General features: G+C 40.1%; 1 protein-coding gene across 19 annotated transcripts in view; it reads left to right on the top strand.

The window, feature by feature from the left end:
• FMN1 (formin 1) overlaps positions 1-14,326 on the top strand; it is a 419,977-nt gene extending 405,651 nt beyond the window's left edge. For 9 of the 19 annotated variants that reach the window (XM_065547701.2, XM_073995427.1, XM_065547700.2 and 6 more), the window contains one exon: positions 3,160-4,695. In XM_065547701.2, coding sequence (XP_065403773.1) covers positions 3,160-3,364 — 205 coding nt within the window. In that variant the 3' untranslated portion in view covers positions 3,365-4,695. Of the gene's footprint in view, positions 1-3,159; positions 4,701-5,733 lie in introns of those variants that run through there. The other 10 variants (XM_073995420.1, XM_073995415.1, XM_073995421.1 and 7 more) reach the window with 4 other exon arrangements.
• The last annotated feature ends 400 nt before the right edge of the window (positions 14,327-14,726 follow it).

Here is a 14,726-nt window from a genome sequence, read left to right as displayed (position 1 = left end):
TTTATTCGCTATTACCACCTGCCGGGAGCTGCACTGCTGTTACAGGACCCCACCACTTTGGCTCAGGGGTTTCCTCACTGTGGTTGCCAGAAAGATGTTACAGGAAAGCAGTCTCGATTCAGACCCCGAAGAGAGGGTTCTTGGATCTCACACAAGAAAGAATACAGAGCGAGTCCGTAGAGTACAGGGAAGGCAAGTTTATCAGGAAAGCAAAGGAATAAAAGAATGGCTACTCCATAGGCAGAGCACCCTGCGAGCTGTTGGCTGCCCACTTTTATGGTTATTTTTTGATGATATGCTAAATAAGAGATAGATTATTCATGCCTCCCCTTTTTAAGATCATGTAGGGTAACTTCCTGACTGTTGCCATGACATTTGTAAACTGTCTTAGCACTAATGGGAGTGTAGCAGTAAGGATGACCAGAGGTCACTACGTGGCCATCTTGGTTTTGGCCAGTTTGGGCCAACTTCTTTACTGCAACCTATTTTATCAGCAAGGTCTTCATGACCTGTGTCTTGTGCTGACCTCCTGTCTCTTCCTGTGACTTAGAATGCCTTAGCCATCTGGGAATGTAGCCCACTAGGTTTCAGCCTCATTTTACCCAGCTTCTGTTCAAGATGGAGTTGGTCTGGTTCACATGCTTCTGACACTGTCTCAGTCCTCTCATTGATCCTATGTAGCATGCAGTATTGCTGTCAAGTATTTTTTAAGAAATAAGGCACACAGAGAGTTCTCTTCTGTAGAGTCACACAGTTAATAAGTGATAGGGCTGAGAATTAATTCTGCAGTCAGACTTTGGAGCCTGAGCTCTTGACCATCATCATAGATGGCCTGTTCACTGTGTCACTGCAGGATTCTTCACTCTCTCAGTATCATGTCTCTGATACCTGTGCTGGTTGAATTCATAGATCTAGTTCATTCCTTCTCACTGTTTTACCCTATTCTGTTGAATGAATACTGTACATAAGCAGCATTGCACATTGCATGGTGGTTAAGACCTATGAAATGGGAATAGTCAAAGTTCCTGTCTCACAGAGTTGTTGTGAAAATTAAGTTTAATTCAAATACAGTAGATAGAACAGCACCTGGTACAGATTAAGTACCCAGTAAATGTTGCTATTTGCTCTTGTCATATATCTATTACCCATTGAAACTATTCATTAGGATGTCTGCAGTTTTTCATGATTGCGTATATTGCCACAGTGAAAGCTCTGTGTCTGTTTGTTATTCTTTTTGGTATCTCCCTACAAGAAAACTTGACGGCTTGTAGAGTGTACGTGCTTCCAGTTTTACTTGATATTGCCAAACCCCGCTACACCAATTTCTTCTCCCTAGTGCACTGTGTGGCACCTCCCATTCCCCTGCATCCTCACAAACAGTTAATATTGTCTAAATATTTACGTTTGCCAACCTGATGGGTAAGAAATACTATCATGCTGAATTAATGAATTTTTAATAAATTTTCTTGAGATAGAATTTACATATTGCAAAATTCACCCTTTTAAAGTGTACAATTCAGTACACATTAGTATCACTTCACTACACAGTGGTTTTTAGTATGTTCACAAGGGTGTGCAACCATTACCTCTATCTGATTTTAGAGGAAATCGTCGACTGGTTAGCAATAACTCCCCATTTTCCCCTGCATGGGTAAACCCATGGTTTTGCTAATCTACTTTCTGTATGGATTTGCCTATTCTGAACACTTCATATAAATGGAGTCATGTGTTTTTGTGATTGGCTTCTTTCACTTAGCACAACGTTTTTGAGGTACATCCATGTCATAGCATGTATCAGCAAATTCATTCCTTTTTATGGCTCAATAATATTCCATTGTATGGATATACCGCATTTCATTTATCCATCAGGTGATGGAAATTTGGTTGCTTCTACTCTTGACTGTCACAAATAATGGTTCTATAAACATTCATATGCAAATTTTTATATAGACATCTTTTCAATTTTCTTAGTCATACATATATTTATGTACCTAGCAGTGGAATTGCTGGGTCATATGGTAATTCTGTGCCTAACATTTTGGAAAACGGCCAAACTGTTTTCCAAAGCAACAGTGTAATTCTACAATCACATCGGTGTATGAGGGTTCCAATGTCTTCACGTCTTCATCTCTAGTATTTGTTACTGTCTTTCTTTCTGATTCTAGCCATCCTAGTGGATGTGAAGTGGTATCCCATTGTGGTTTTGATTTGTGTTTCCTGATTACCAGTGACGTTGAGCATCTTTTGTACGTGCTTATTGACCATGTGTATGTCAGCTTTGGAGAAATGTCTATTCAAATCCCTTGTCCATTTTTAGAGGAGAGGGTATAATTTGTCTTCTTATTTGAATTGTAGGAGTTCTTTATGTGTTCCGGACACAAGTCTCTATCAGGTATATGATTTAAAAATATTTTTCCCATTCTGGAGGCGGAGGTTGCAGTGAGCCAGGATCACGCCTCTGCATTGCAACCTGGGCGACAGAGCAAGACTCCGTCTCAAAAAAAAAATATATATATATATATATTATATATAAAAGTATATATTTATATATATTATAAATATATTATTATATATTATATATAAATAAGTATATGTATATATTATATATAATATATTAAGTTTATGTATTATGTATTATATATAATGTATAAATATATTTTTCAAATGGGAAAAAGATAACCTACAGAATGAAAAAGATATATATTTATATATTTTTTCCCATTCTGTAGGTTATCACATCTTAATTGATGTGAAATGGTGAATTTTAATATTTGTGGTTTCACATTTCGTCAGAACTTCATTCTTCAAAATCATCTCATTATCTGCTAAGTGGATCACAAGCCAGATAACACTGAAGTAAATCGTGCTCTGTGCAGTGGTGTTCCACCCGTCAGAAACTACCACATTGTTCACAGAAACAGTCTTCAGCTGGTGGAGAAAATTCAGTTTTGATAAAGCAGAGAAACCTTCACACCTAATTAGGGTTTGAATTTAATAACAAAAAGCATTGAAAAAACATTTCAGTATTTTCAAATTGCTGATGGATTAATTCAAAAGCATTTGGGTTTATGTTTAACCTGCCTTAACTCTTTCTTCTTTCCTTCTCCCTCTTCCTTTCTTTTCCCTGTCTCCCCTGTCTTTTCCCTATTTCTATTTCAGATTGAAAATGGCTCAGGAATCAGTCAGCAAGTTGACTTCAGAGAAGAAAGTGGAGACAAAGAAAATCAATCCCACTGCTAGCCTGGTGAGATATATTTTTCAACATAACCTAACGATTGTCATGAAAATTGAGTTGCACCCAGGAAGGGCTAAAACTCAGAGAAGAAACGTAGTATCCAGAGTCTCAGTTCCCATCCCAGAGTAGCATATGGTTTAAAAAAAAAAGAAAAAAAAAAGGTATGTGTGGGTGGAGGTACAAAACATAGCTTTATATGTTTTTCCTGTAAACTCAACATAGGTCATTTCTGATAAACCAAATTTAGTCAGTTGCCATTTCACATCCTTCCACACCCTACGCACAGTACAATCACCCTTATCTCAAAGTATCTTTCTCTCAAAATGTTTAAATATACTCATTCTCTTCATTTGCTTTTCCCCATCAAAGAAAGAGGCAGGGATTCTCCTATTGATAGTTGGGAAATTTGAAGTGCGGAAAGATACAGGCTCCCCAGAGTCACTTGGCAAGTGGATAACAAAAACCAGGACCAGATTCTGGGTCTCCTGACATCGCTCCCTGCGCTGGAAAGCAGCAGTCTCCCCAGACTTCCTAGATTTGAGACTGCATTGTCCTCCAAAGTCCCGTTTTCAATAGAGATCACAGTGAATCTCCACCTAGGTGTTACAGACAATAGTCAGAGGAGCTACATGGTTAAGATCCCAGGATGTTGAGAATGAAATGGCCTGGGTTCAGAGCACAGCTCTGCCACTTACATAGTTGTAAAACCTTAGTCAAGTTACTTTGTTTCTTTCTCTTCCATGAAAAGAGCATATTACTTTTCCTTTGGGGTTATTTTGAGAAAACTGAGAAAAGACGTGTAAAATGCCTAACACATAATAAGAGCTCAATAAATATTAGTTGTTTTTCTTGTTGCTGTGAATTGCAGCTGCTTTGGTTGACCCTGCAATGGGGAATGGCGATGAGTGGGGAATGGCAATGAGTGGGAAGTGGAAGTATCACCCTTCTGTCTCGGATTTTTCAAACCCTACTCTCTCTGGACCCTGATGTCCCACAACTACTTACTTTATCCTTTTAGATTGTTAGTACTTTTTTGCTGGATGCTTCAAATCCTTTGAAAATCTAAGTGGGATCTAAGTTATAAAGTGAGATTATTTCTGTTGATTGACCATGATGTTTCTCCCAGCAACCCCATGAGCAGCTAAATGAATGTTGCATGAGGCTGATGAACGAGAAATGGAGAAGTCCGGGCTGCACAGCCTGGCTGGTAAAGCGATGGTCGAGTACATGGTCCCTACCTAACCGGACATGTCCTCTGTGCCCATTTAATGGGATATTTAGGACATTCATTTGTATGATTTTCAGTGGCAGTCGGCTGAACCCTGATTTTTATCTTCCTCCTCCATGAGCCTCTCCCTCTTCCTCCAGACTTTTATTTGGGCTTCTATCCAGACTTTTACAGCCAAGCCTGTTCCCCCAAGGCAGAGAGAATGGGGTCAGCCATGTAGACAAAAACGGTGGGTTTACGACCTCCCCTGTGAACAAGCTCCCAGTTGTGATCCTGGGCTTGTGGCGGTTGCTTATTTTATTGTCTGTACGGGTGGGTGGAAATTAGAGAAGAGCTTGTAAGCTGATTCCTGATTAAATTTCCCAAGTTAGGGATGGAGTCCAAATTTAGGATGGGTGTCGACAAATCATCAAGTTTATATCTAGGCCAATTTAGTAATTCACTGCAGCATCATACCTCATAGCTCATCAGCAGCCAAGGATCCATTCTCAAAGGCTTCTCTCTCTGCATCTGCTCATTCTCCCTTTTCCACTTTAGCCTTCTATTTGCCCTTCTCTAAGAGCAGATACACTATCCTTACCATACTCATGTGTTTACTTCCCTAATGTCACAGATACCATGAGGGTCCGTGTTTCTGTGTAGTGTGCTCCTGTTTATTTTTACATCTTCCCAGCAGATGTCCATGTTCTTCCCTTTAGAAGGCAGTCCCTGAGGAGGAAGCTCAGCGAATGAAGAGCATAACATCCATGGCAAATCGGGAACTTCTGCCATTCTGCAGAGACTAAATCTGGTCATCCCCCGTTTTGCATGGCTTTTCTTGAGTTCTGCCAAGTTGATCATTGGCAGATACATTGAACTTGGAAACAGTAATTTTTTTCATATCTTCTTGAGCATTCTCTTAATTCCATCAGTGGGCCAGAGGTGGGGACGGAAGGGGTCCTTGAGTAACACTACAAAGTTAGGGTCTTTGTCACAAAAGAAGAGAACAGAAAAGACCACCCTGGCATGGTAGAGGCCCATGTTTTAGATGGATGTAGTTAGTAGATTGGCTGGTTATTGATTTCTTGTTTGTTTGTTTCTGGTGAGTAAGGGTGATAGGTAGGGAGGGGCAGATAACTAAGAGCTTAGGGAAAGAGCAGTGGAGGTCCTCTCATTTCTAGGCCGTTTGGCACAATTCCGGAAACTCAGCATTCTAGACCAGAATTTGAGAAATGTATCAAAACTTGAGAAAGATGAAAGAAATGATATATTCATTTTTCTTCCTTAACAGAAAGAAAGACTGCGTCAGAAGGAAGCCAGTGTGACCACCAACTAAGAGGAAGACGCATGGAAATGATGGCGCTGGAGATGGAGGACTGACCTTGCACGCATACTCTTTGTGACCACAGGGTTGCAGGACGTTCTTGAAAGATGTGTCACTAAATGTTTGTTTTGCTCATCTCTTTCTGAGGTCATCTGCAGAGAGTGCCCCATGCCTTCTTTAAGAAGTCTCACATTCAGCCACAGGAACAATGGAAAACTATTTAAGGGAACATTGCAGAAATATTTGATGACTGTTTCCTGTCGAAGCCCAAAGTCCACTCTGTTGTAAGACCAGAAGAAATACCACAGTTTTCCCAAAATTTTTTAAGAGCTGAGATTTCCAGCTTTATAACCAAAGCTTGATATAGGTCACATTGTCACAGAGGAGAGAAAGGAGCATTGAGGACAGTTGCCTTGGGAGAGTTCAAAGTCTTTGTCGTTACACGCTGCTGTTTTGATTATTGGTCTTAGTTTTGATCCTGTTGCAGCAAAATCCTGCAGCATCTTTCTCTCCAATGTTGCAACTCACCAAAACTATTTTTGAAGAGGTCCAAGAACACGTATTTTCCAGACTAGAAAAACGATTTTTTGTTGTTATGGTTTACGTAATGAAAAAGAGAAAAAACAGAATGGTACCTGGGTGGAGAGAGGGAGACATATAGCCATAAACTTCATCCTGGAGAACAAGTTACCATGCAAGGAGTCGACGTCAGTTATTAAGTGAGGCCCATTCTTGTTTTTACATCAGTCCTTAGTGGTTTTCTGGGCCAGCAGAAATTCTGCATCCCAGCTCCCTGGAGAAACTGTAATACCTGAGCAAGCATAGCCTTGGGGTCAGAGAACCTGCTTGGACAAGAGACCCAGCGGCAGAGCACCTTTCACATTTTGGACCGTTCATGAATGGGCGATGTGTTGACATGCAGCTGAGTTCTACGTCATGTCCTGTGACTTTACAGCTGCACCCCCCGCCCGACCGTCCCCAGGAGGCAGTTTCCAGACAGGAGAGCAAATGCAACTCACAGCCCCCGCTCATGACCTTGGCTGATAGGCATGTGAAGTAGGGTGAAGCAGGACTCTTTAATGTCAAAAAAAAAAAAAGGGCAGAAAAAAGATTCCTTACATCAAAATGAAAAGGAGGTAATTACATTAATAGAAATCTTCAGGTGGAATGTTATTCATAGGCAGCTTTTTCTGACCCTGGCTCTTGAGTCACATAAGGAAACCACCTTGGACCTCTCTGATACTTTTGTCCTTAATCCACCTCTGAATTTATCTTGTGACGGGTGAAGAAAGAGGTGAGGGGTGAAGAAAGAGGACTGGAGATGAATTGAGAATATGTTCAAAGACTCATTTTAGGCCTTGAAGAAAGAGAGGCTGAGCTTTCTCCTCCAGTTGGTGGAGGACAGTCCAGAGATGGGCAGGAATCTTAAATTTCTTCCCAATCCAGCCATCACATGTGGCGTGCCCCTTGCCCCAGCATCTTTCCAGAACCCTTGGACTTGCCAGGTGCCTGAGCATCTTCCCAGGATATGCCTGCCAGCCAGCAGCCCCTCAGGAATGCTTCTATAACAGATCCAGTAATGAAAACAGCACCATATCCTAATCTAATGTCAGCTTCGGGAATGAAGACTGTGGTCAGGATCAAATCAAGTCACAGAAGCCATATTCATGCAGGTGCTAACCGCCTCTTCTACTGGTGCAACTGAAAGGAATATGGTAACACGTTGGATTTTTAAAATTCACAATGAAGGAATGAGAGAAGCAAAATAGAAAAGCCGAGAAGGAACATGCATGACTAAAAAGGCTTGAAGTTGCTTGTGAGCAAGAAGCTTTTTATGCTGCTTTCTTAGTTTCTCTTCGTTTTCACTTAACTCTGAAGACAACCAAAAGAACTGATCAATTAAAAACGAATTCCACTTACAGCCATCCTATGCTCTTTCTAGTGTTACCATGCACAGGAAAAGTGCCAGTTTTACCCATGCCATAGAAATCAGCTCTGAGTTCTGTGGGGCCAGCAGATGTCTAAATCCTTATAGGCTTGATGGTGAGAGCAACAGGAGGTTTTCAGTGGAGTCACTGCTGTCCACTTTGGTCTCTAAATAGGATGCTCATGAGAAATCAGTGAAGGTAAGCAGGGCTGCCACTGTGGCCACGTCACCCTGCCAGGAACCAGTGCTGAAGAATAATGAGTGAGAATGCTTAATTTGAGAGTTAGACAAATGCAGCCCACTTTGGATTTCATCCTAGTGAACAGACTAAAACTGCAGTAAAATACCTATTTCTACAAAGCAAGGTTTGCCTGCCTTGGTTGGGGAAACCTAGTGGTTTTGTCACGCTGGTCAATGTATTATGTTGGTGTTTTAAGACACCATGGCAGAACCTTCATTATTCTCACCTGTTCTGAACCCTGCGTCATATATCTGGGATGCCCCCTCCCAAGTCCACCAATGTACCACATTGCTGACACGGCCTTCATTTTTAACTCAAATTGATGCTCAGTAAAGGTCAATGACAGTTTGTTCAAGGAAGTTCATCTAGAATAATCTGGAGGCCTTGAAAATGATCTCTCTAAAATGCTGTCGAGCTTGTATTTAGGGTGGCAGGAGAGTCTGAACTTTCTGGAGAGGAGGTGATCGGGATGCCATTCGGCAGCTTGAGCACATCCAGCCAGCAGGCTTTAAGTGGCTGTTCTAGGCATAGCCCTCCCTGAACTAGAAAGGAGAGTAACCAGTGTTGCTAGCTGTGTCTAACCAGACACTCACACCTGACTTACTAGTAACTCTAAGAACCCTTAACTTACAAACAACTTTGTCTCCTCATAGACAAAATTTATTAAATCTGAGGACACAGTTTGACAATAGTTCAGATTCTTGCATGAGCAATCGACAAGCATCAGAGCACGCAAAATATCATAAGTTACATAAATTGCACAAAGTATATCATAAATCACACTATAGATATGTTAGGTAAAAAGCATCAGGCCCATGAAGTATCAAAAACCAGGTTAGGAGGTGTGCTGTATGGCTTTCACTTCAAGAAGTGGCAGCTTATTGGGGAAAAAGAAGTAAGAAAAAGTGTGGCCAAGCAGAAGTGAATGTTTATGATGACAGTGGGGGGCCCAGAGGTCATAGGTGATGGCCCTACTGCCCAACAGTTGCCTTTTGAATCCTATGTTGATGATGGTGTCTTCCTGCACACTCACTGCGACTTACTCAGGAATTATGGAGAAAGATTATCTGAAACCTGAGAAGTGGAATAAGGAAACCCAGTGGTGCTATCACACCTTTAAATGTTCTAGCCAAAACAAATTGCCAGTATGGTTGAGGAATGGAATATCAGATGGCATATGCGGTCTCCCCTCCTCTCCCCTATCAAGGACAGTAGAAGCTGCAAACCTCTTCTCAGCCTCCTTCAGGCACCTCCTGTTTTCATAAGCACCATAAAGAATGGTGTTTCTTAAGTGAAAAGTTCAGATACTGCTGGTAAAGAAACTGGAAAAAACTGAAGGAAGGAATAAAACATGGTAGTATTAACACCTCCAGTAAGATAAGTCATTGGTATGGTTTTTCTAAGGGACACAGTGAGATGTAGCAGAAGAAATACGTGTATTTTGGGTGAAGGTTTGCCTGTTGGCCTGGGATTGCACATTCTCTTTACATTATGCTGTCTGCAACAGAGAAATTTTCATTTGAATGATATTCTTCCTTTCTTGAAAGTTATATGTCCTCATTTCTATTTCTGCTTCTCCCTTGGCCAGTATCATTGATGCAGATCATTGCATGCAACAGCACAGCAAACTGCACCAAGTCAGTGTGTGAAGGGGACTTTGCAATGCACGCTTGCAGGCTCTTTTTCCGGGAACCAGGCTGTAACATTGACGGGGGAACCTCTTTGCTCCCTGACATACAAAATTGGTCGATTTTATAGTACTCACCTCCACCCATAAAAACAACAAAGATAAAATCAATTTGAAGCTTGATATGATGAGAAGGAAGAAGTCCAAAAATATATAGCTTCCCCCCCATATCTAATCCAAATATTAAATATCTGATTTTATAAAGTAGTTTAAATTGTCTTTTTAAATTGCTAACAAGAAGCATCAGTTATATTTGAGCTTCATTTTTCTTTTATCCTGTCTGTTCTAATAAAAGTGGCCAAAAGGTGGCGAGGAAAGAAAAAGCTTCCACTTTTCAAAAATTTTTTTGTATTAGTTATTTTATCTTTAGGTACCCTGCAACTGAAGAGAGTGGACAGAATAAAGACATGAACTTTCATTCATGTCTGCTACTTTGTCTTCATAAAGAAATCTGCAACACAGATGAAACCAGTCTGTGTGGCCAAGCTGATAGGATTTGAAAAGAGTGGATAATTTTTAGCCTTTCCAGAATGCAAATAATTTGTTGCATATATTTCCATTTTCCAGCTATAGAGAGAAACAATCTAGCTGCCTGGAAACTGTTATTAGTACAGAAGTGGCTTAAAGAAAACACCTTCGAATAGTCCACTCAGCAGATCTGTCTTCTTTAGACTTACATAATGATACTCATATCTCCATTAGCGATTGCATCCAGGCATAACCAGGCTCAGTTACACAGCTTGTATGTGACCGGGAAGCCCATTTTGTGTCATTTCTGCACACCTGTCCTCTGTTGACACCTTATTAGAGACACTGCATTTTGGTTTCACAATTCTTCATCTCCCTTCCCAAGGAAGGGCACTCTACCAAACTCTTCCAGATCAGTGCTTTGTTGGGAAGTGATGAGTTTTAACATGTCCAATTTGAAGCCTTGTCCAATTCTGTATCCTTATTTGTTCCGAGACTCTTAACCAATACTGTGATATAAAGTTTGCATTTGGGAGACTTGTGTAGTTAACAACTTACTTGGAAATAAGAAGATACTAAAATGGCGGCTAGCTAACTCTGTCTCTTAAGCTACTGTGCAATTTCTACCAATGGAGAGATGAGGGAAGCAAATTAAGCTTCATTCAGTAGGTCTGCTGTCTGGTAGAACTTACGGAACTCATTTCCTCCTCTATCCCCAGCCCTTCTCCTCACTACTCTGGTGATAACCAGGGGCATAGACCTTTTCTCTCTTACCCTTCTCTTCTCTGATAGGTTGGTTTCCTTCAGTCAACAGCTCACGTGAACTCCAGACTTTATTCTGTATTACACCTCTGAAGTTCTTGATCTGGGGAAGAGTGACTTTTACTCCATTTTTATATGAAGGTAGTAGATATAGCCATCAATTTATTTTTCTACATTCCCTCTAACCTTATGTAACTATCTATTTTTAAATCTTCTCTTAAATATACTGAGAATCTCTAGTCTGTCTCCTTTTCTGAAGGCTGATCCAACTACACTTGTGGGCCATTTTTCCAAGCTTTGCATGAAACTTGATAACATTGGACCAGCAAAATGCTAAAGAGACTATAGTTTCAGGCAGCAAATCACATCCAAAGAATTTGGCGTGAATTAACCTCTGCCACACTATAGCTATCACATAGGCTGAACATTTTCCTAAATTCTACCTGTGCAGACACTGAGGGGCTCTCTACCTTTGAAACTATGAGAATGTCTTAAATGAATATGAATATTTCTCTCCATCTACATAGTATGAGCTGCCAATGCATTATCTTATACTTAGTACATCAAGAAGGAAATCAGATGTTTTCAGGCACACATTAGCAATGGTTTGTTAACGTCCTTGGCAAGTAGTTTAAATTGTGTACTTTCCTTCATTGTTCTCTTTAGGGACTTTCTTCCACTTTCCTGTCATGAAACTGCTGTATTTTTGATGGTTCAACTGGGTTCGCTTTCCAGATCTGTCTTCCTAAAATGAAAGGTTAGTCCCGTAGACCACTGGCTATTCAGGGAATGACTCTACCTCCCCATGACAAGGATGATAAGTGTTCAGGGATGAACCTGGAAACTCTTAGCATGGAGTTTGAATTCCAGATTTCTTTATAGGAGATGTATAAAAAGGAGTTTATAGCATACAAAAATTATACTGCTCTTCCCAATAAGGGACTAAAAGGACGTTTGAAATCTTTATACTTTAGATGTTTTTGTGAGTTACAAATATCTCCTCCTTTTTCCTCTCTTCATGCTAACTTGTCTGTAGGTAAAATCTTATTTCTTCATACATCGGGCCACAAGGCATAAGGAAGGTAACTCAGCCCCACCGAGATTGTGTTCTGCATAATCTGAAAGGCTTCCATTTCTATTGAAAAATCCATGAGCGAGAGGGAAAGCGTAGTAACAATTCTCCTGTTTGCTCACAATGACACAAATAGGTTTTGGGGATCTACCTAAGGGATAGGTCTACAACAAAACTACTAATTTTATAATTCTGCAATTCTATAATTTCCCGAGGCATAAGTAATATGACCCTACTGTCAGCTAGATGGCTAATCTTCAAAGAGTGTATGTATTAATAAAAAGGATTTCCCTTTAAAGAACTAATCTAAAATACTTCTAAAAAGGCAGAAACTTTTAAAATTAGAAATTGGATAATTTTTAATCTTTAAGAATCTTTAGAGAAAACGTTGATTTATCATAGTCTTTTTCTTTCATTGAGTTTTCATTTAGACTAGCATGGCAAGCAGGGTGGCCTTGGACTTCGATTTAGGGGATTGCGCTTTGGCCTGGAAAATAAGCACTGGCCTGCATGCCTAGAACCTAAGTGACGGCAGTCAGCATCCTAGTGTGTATCAGACCTAGCAGAAATGTAAATTATTTCAAGTACTTTAGTTTTCTTAGTGATACCCTGGACCCTGGATGCAGCTTTCTAAAGTGTATCTGATCCATGCAGTTATATGTCTTCATAGAGCTGGGGCCTTGTGAGGTTGCAAGCAATGGGAAGAGCAAGAAAAAAAGGATGCATGGAGGGGAAAAATTTGAACGAAGCTAATGCAGTGTTTTGCTGATAGATTACGTTGTTAGGGAGCTGGTGATTTTTTGCCATGGTTGTATCCTGGACAGCTTTTTGTGGAAGTTCAAGACATCTGTATTAGGCAAATGTGAGTGCCCATGATCTTGTATTGATCAGTGCCAGACAATGTACTGGGAAAGCAGGTACCCCAGTGAAGCTGGTCTGTACTTGGTTTAACAGCTCCAACAATTTCAGATCCATGGGGCTGCTTGTCCACAGACCCTGTTTACTCCATGCCTGTTCAAAAGTCATTATGACTTCTAGCTTTGTTTCACTTTCTCCTTTCAATACTTCTGTTCCAGCTTCCTTTTCCTTCGTATTCCATGGCTATTTTTTTTCTTTCTTTACAGTTTCTCCCAGACCCAGATTTTTTCACCTCTCTGCATCATAGACAACTGAATATCTCCCTTGGCCCCTCCTCCCTCCCCTCACACCCTGTGCTCCATCCATTCCTCAGCCGTTTGGACAGGGAGCCCCGCTGTCACCAAGGAGCCCATGTGAGACACACTGCTGTGACTGCCTCTTGTTAATGTCAGCATCACCTCATCACTTAAGCAAAAAGGAAAATCCATAAAAGAGATGGAAAATACGTCTCTTTTTATTTTACTTTATTTTAAGAAGGTTGGGCAGGGTGGCGGGGGGGTGTTATTCTAGGCCTTCTCAAGTTTTCATAGATTTTACTTTAATTAAGGCCATTCTCTTGATAAATTTGTACATCAGAGCAGGTCACCAGCTATGATGCAGAAGGCCAGATTTTTGAATCTCAAGCAACTCTGCTGCTGGACAAATTGACTTAATTCTGTGCAGGCAAAAACACTTTGAATCATAAGGCTTTTTATTGCCACTCCATTCTTACTACTACTCATGATTCAAACATCTACCCCTGTTCTGAATCAGGATGCTGACACTTTTTGGTTATTTTCGGATGAACAGTAACTGCTACACTCTTGAAAGCACTTAAAGTGTAAGCGTGTCCTAAATAGCCATTTAACCTGGTAAAACATTGGCTTTTCTGTTTAGTTAAGTATTAGACCAATCTGTAGATACAATCTGAAAGGATTTTAGGCAGTCATGAAGACAATTGGGGAGAGGAGAAGGCCCTTTAAAAGACATGAAACCTTACGTGCTCTTGGATATTTGTAAGCATAATAAGCTCATTGGATTCAGGTATTTTCCCTTTGCGTTTTTAAAAATATGTATTTCTGATTTGTTTGCATATTTAATTTTGTCAAAGCTGAGAAATGCTCATGAGTTGAATTTATAAATGTCATTTGCAACCAAATGAAGTATTTATTTTTAAAAAGAAAAGGTGAAGGAACCAATACTGATTTGTACATAATAAAAATATGTGTGCGTATTATATATATATATTTTTTTTTCCTCCTTGACAGTACTTGGTCACCATATCAAGTGTATTTTTGTATATAATATATATTGATTAGAAAAATGTCAATTGTCTAGTCAAAAAATTCTCTGTGATAGATTATATTTATCCTAATCTGTTGATACCTCTGTTAATTTGTTTTAAGAGATAGAATTATATTTTTTGGAATTTACAGAGAATTGCATTCATGACTTTCAATTGTAAATATGCTAAGGGTATTTTAATAAATCTTGGTTTCATGTCCATCTGGTATGCAATGCAGATTTGTTTTCAGGAGGCATGTAAAGCAATCTCCCAGTAGTACTGTAATGTGGATAATAGCTGTCATTTCTAACTTGTATTACCACTCAAGTACACTGTTACTTCTGAGCTGCAAGAGCTGGGTCTGAGGAAGTCTATCACTGGTATTTCCTTTTTTCTCCCATTTCTACCCTTTCAACTGTGGGCAACTTGGCCAGGCATTGAAGGCTAACAACCAACAGACAAAACCAGCCAGGCATTAGGCTTACCCAAAAGCAACACTGCTTGAATATAAATTGCCCAAGGGACGGGGCACGAAGAGATTGGTGACTTCAGGCTATGGGTTGAAAACAATAAACTAGAGAAACAGAATAGAAACATGATTGTATGTATTATCTTAGCACA

This window comes from Macaca fascicularis, chromosome 7 (genome assembly GCF_037993035.2).
Source record: "Macaca fascicularis isolate 582-1 chromosome 7, T2T-MFA8v1.1".
NCBI lineage: Eukaryota > Metazoa > Chordata > Mammalia > Primates > Cercopithecidae > Macaca > Macaca fascicularis.
This window is presented reverse-complemented; position numbering and strand designations above follow the sequence as displayed.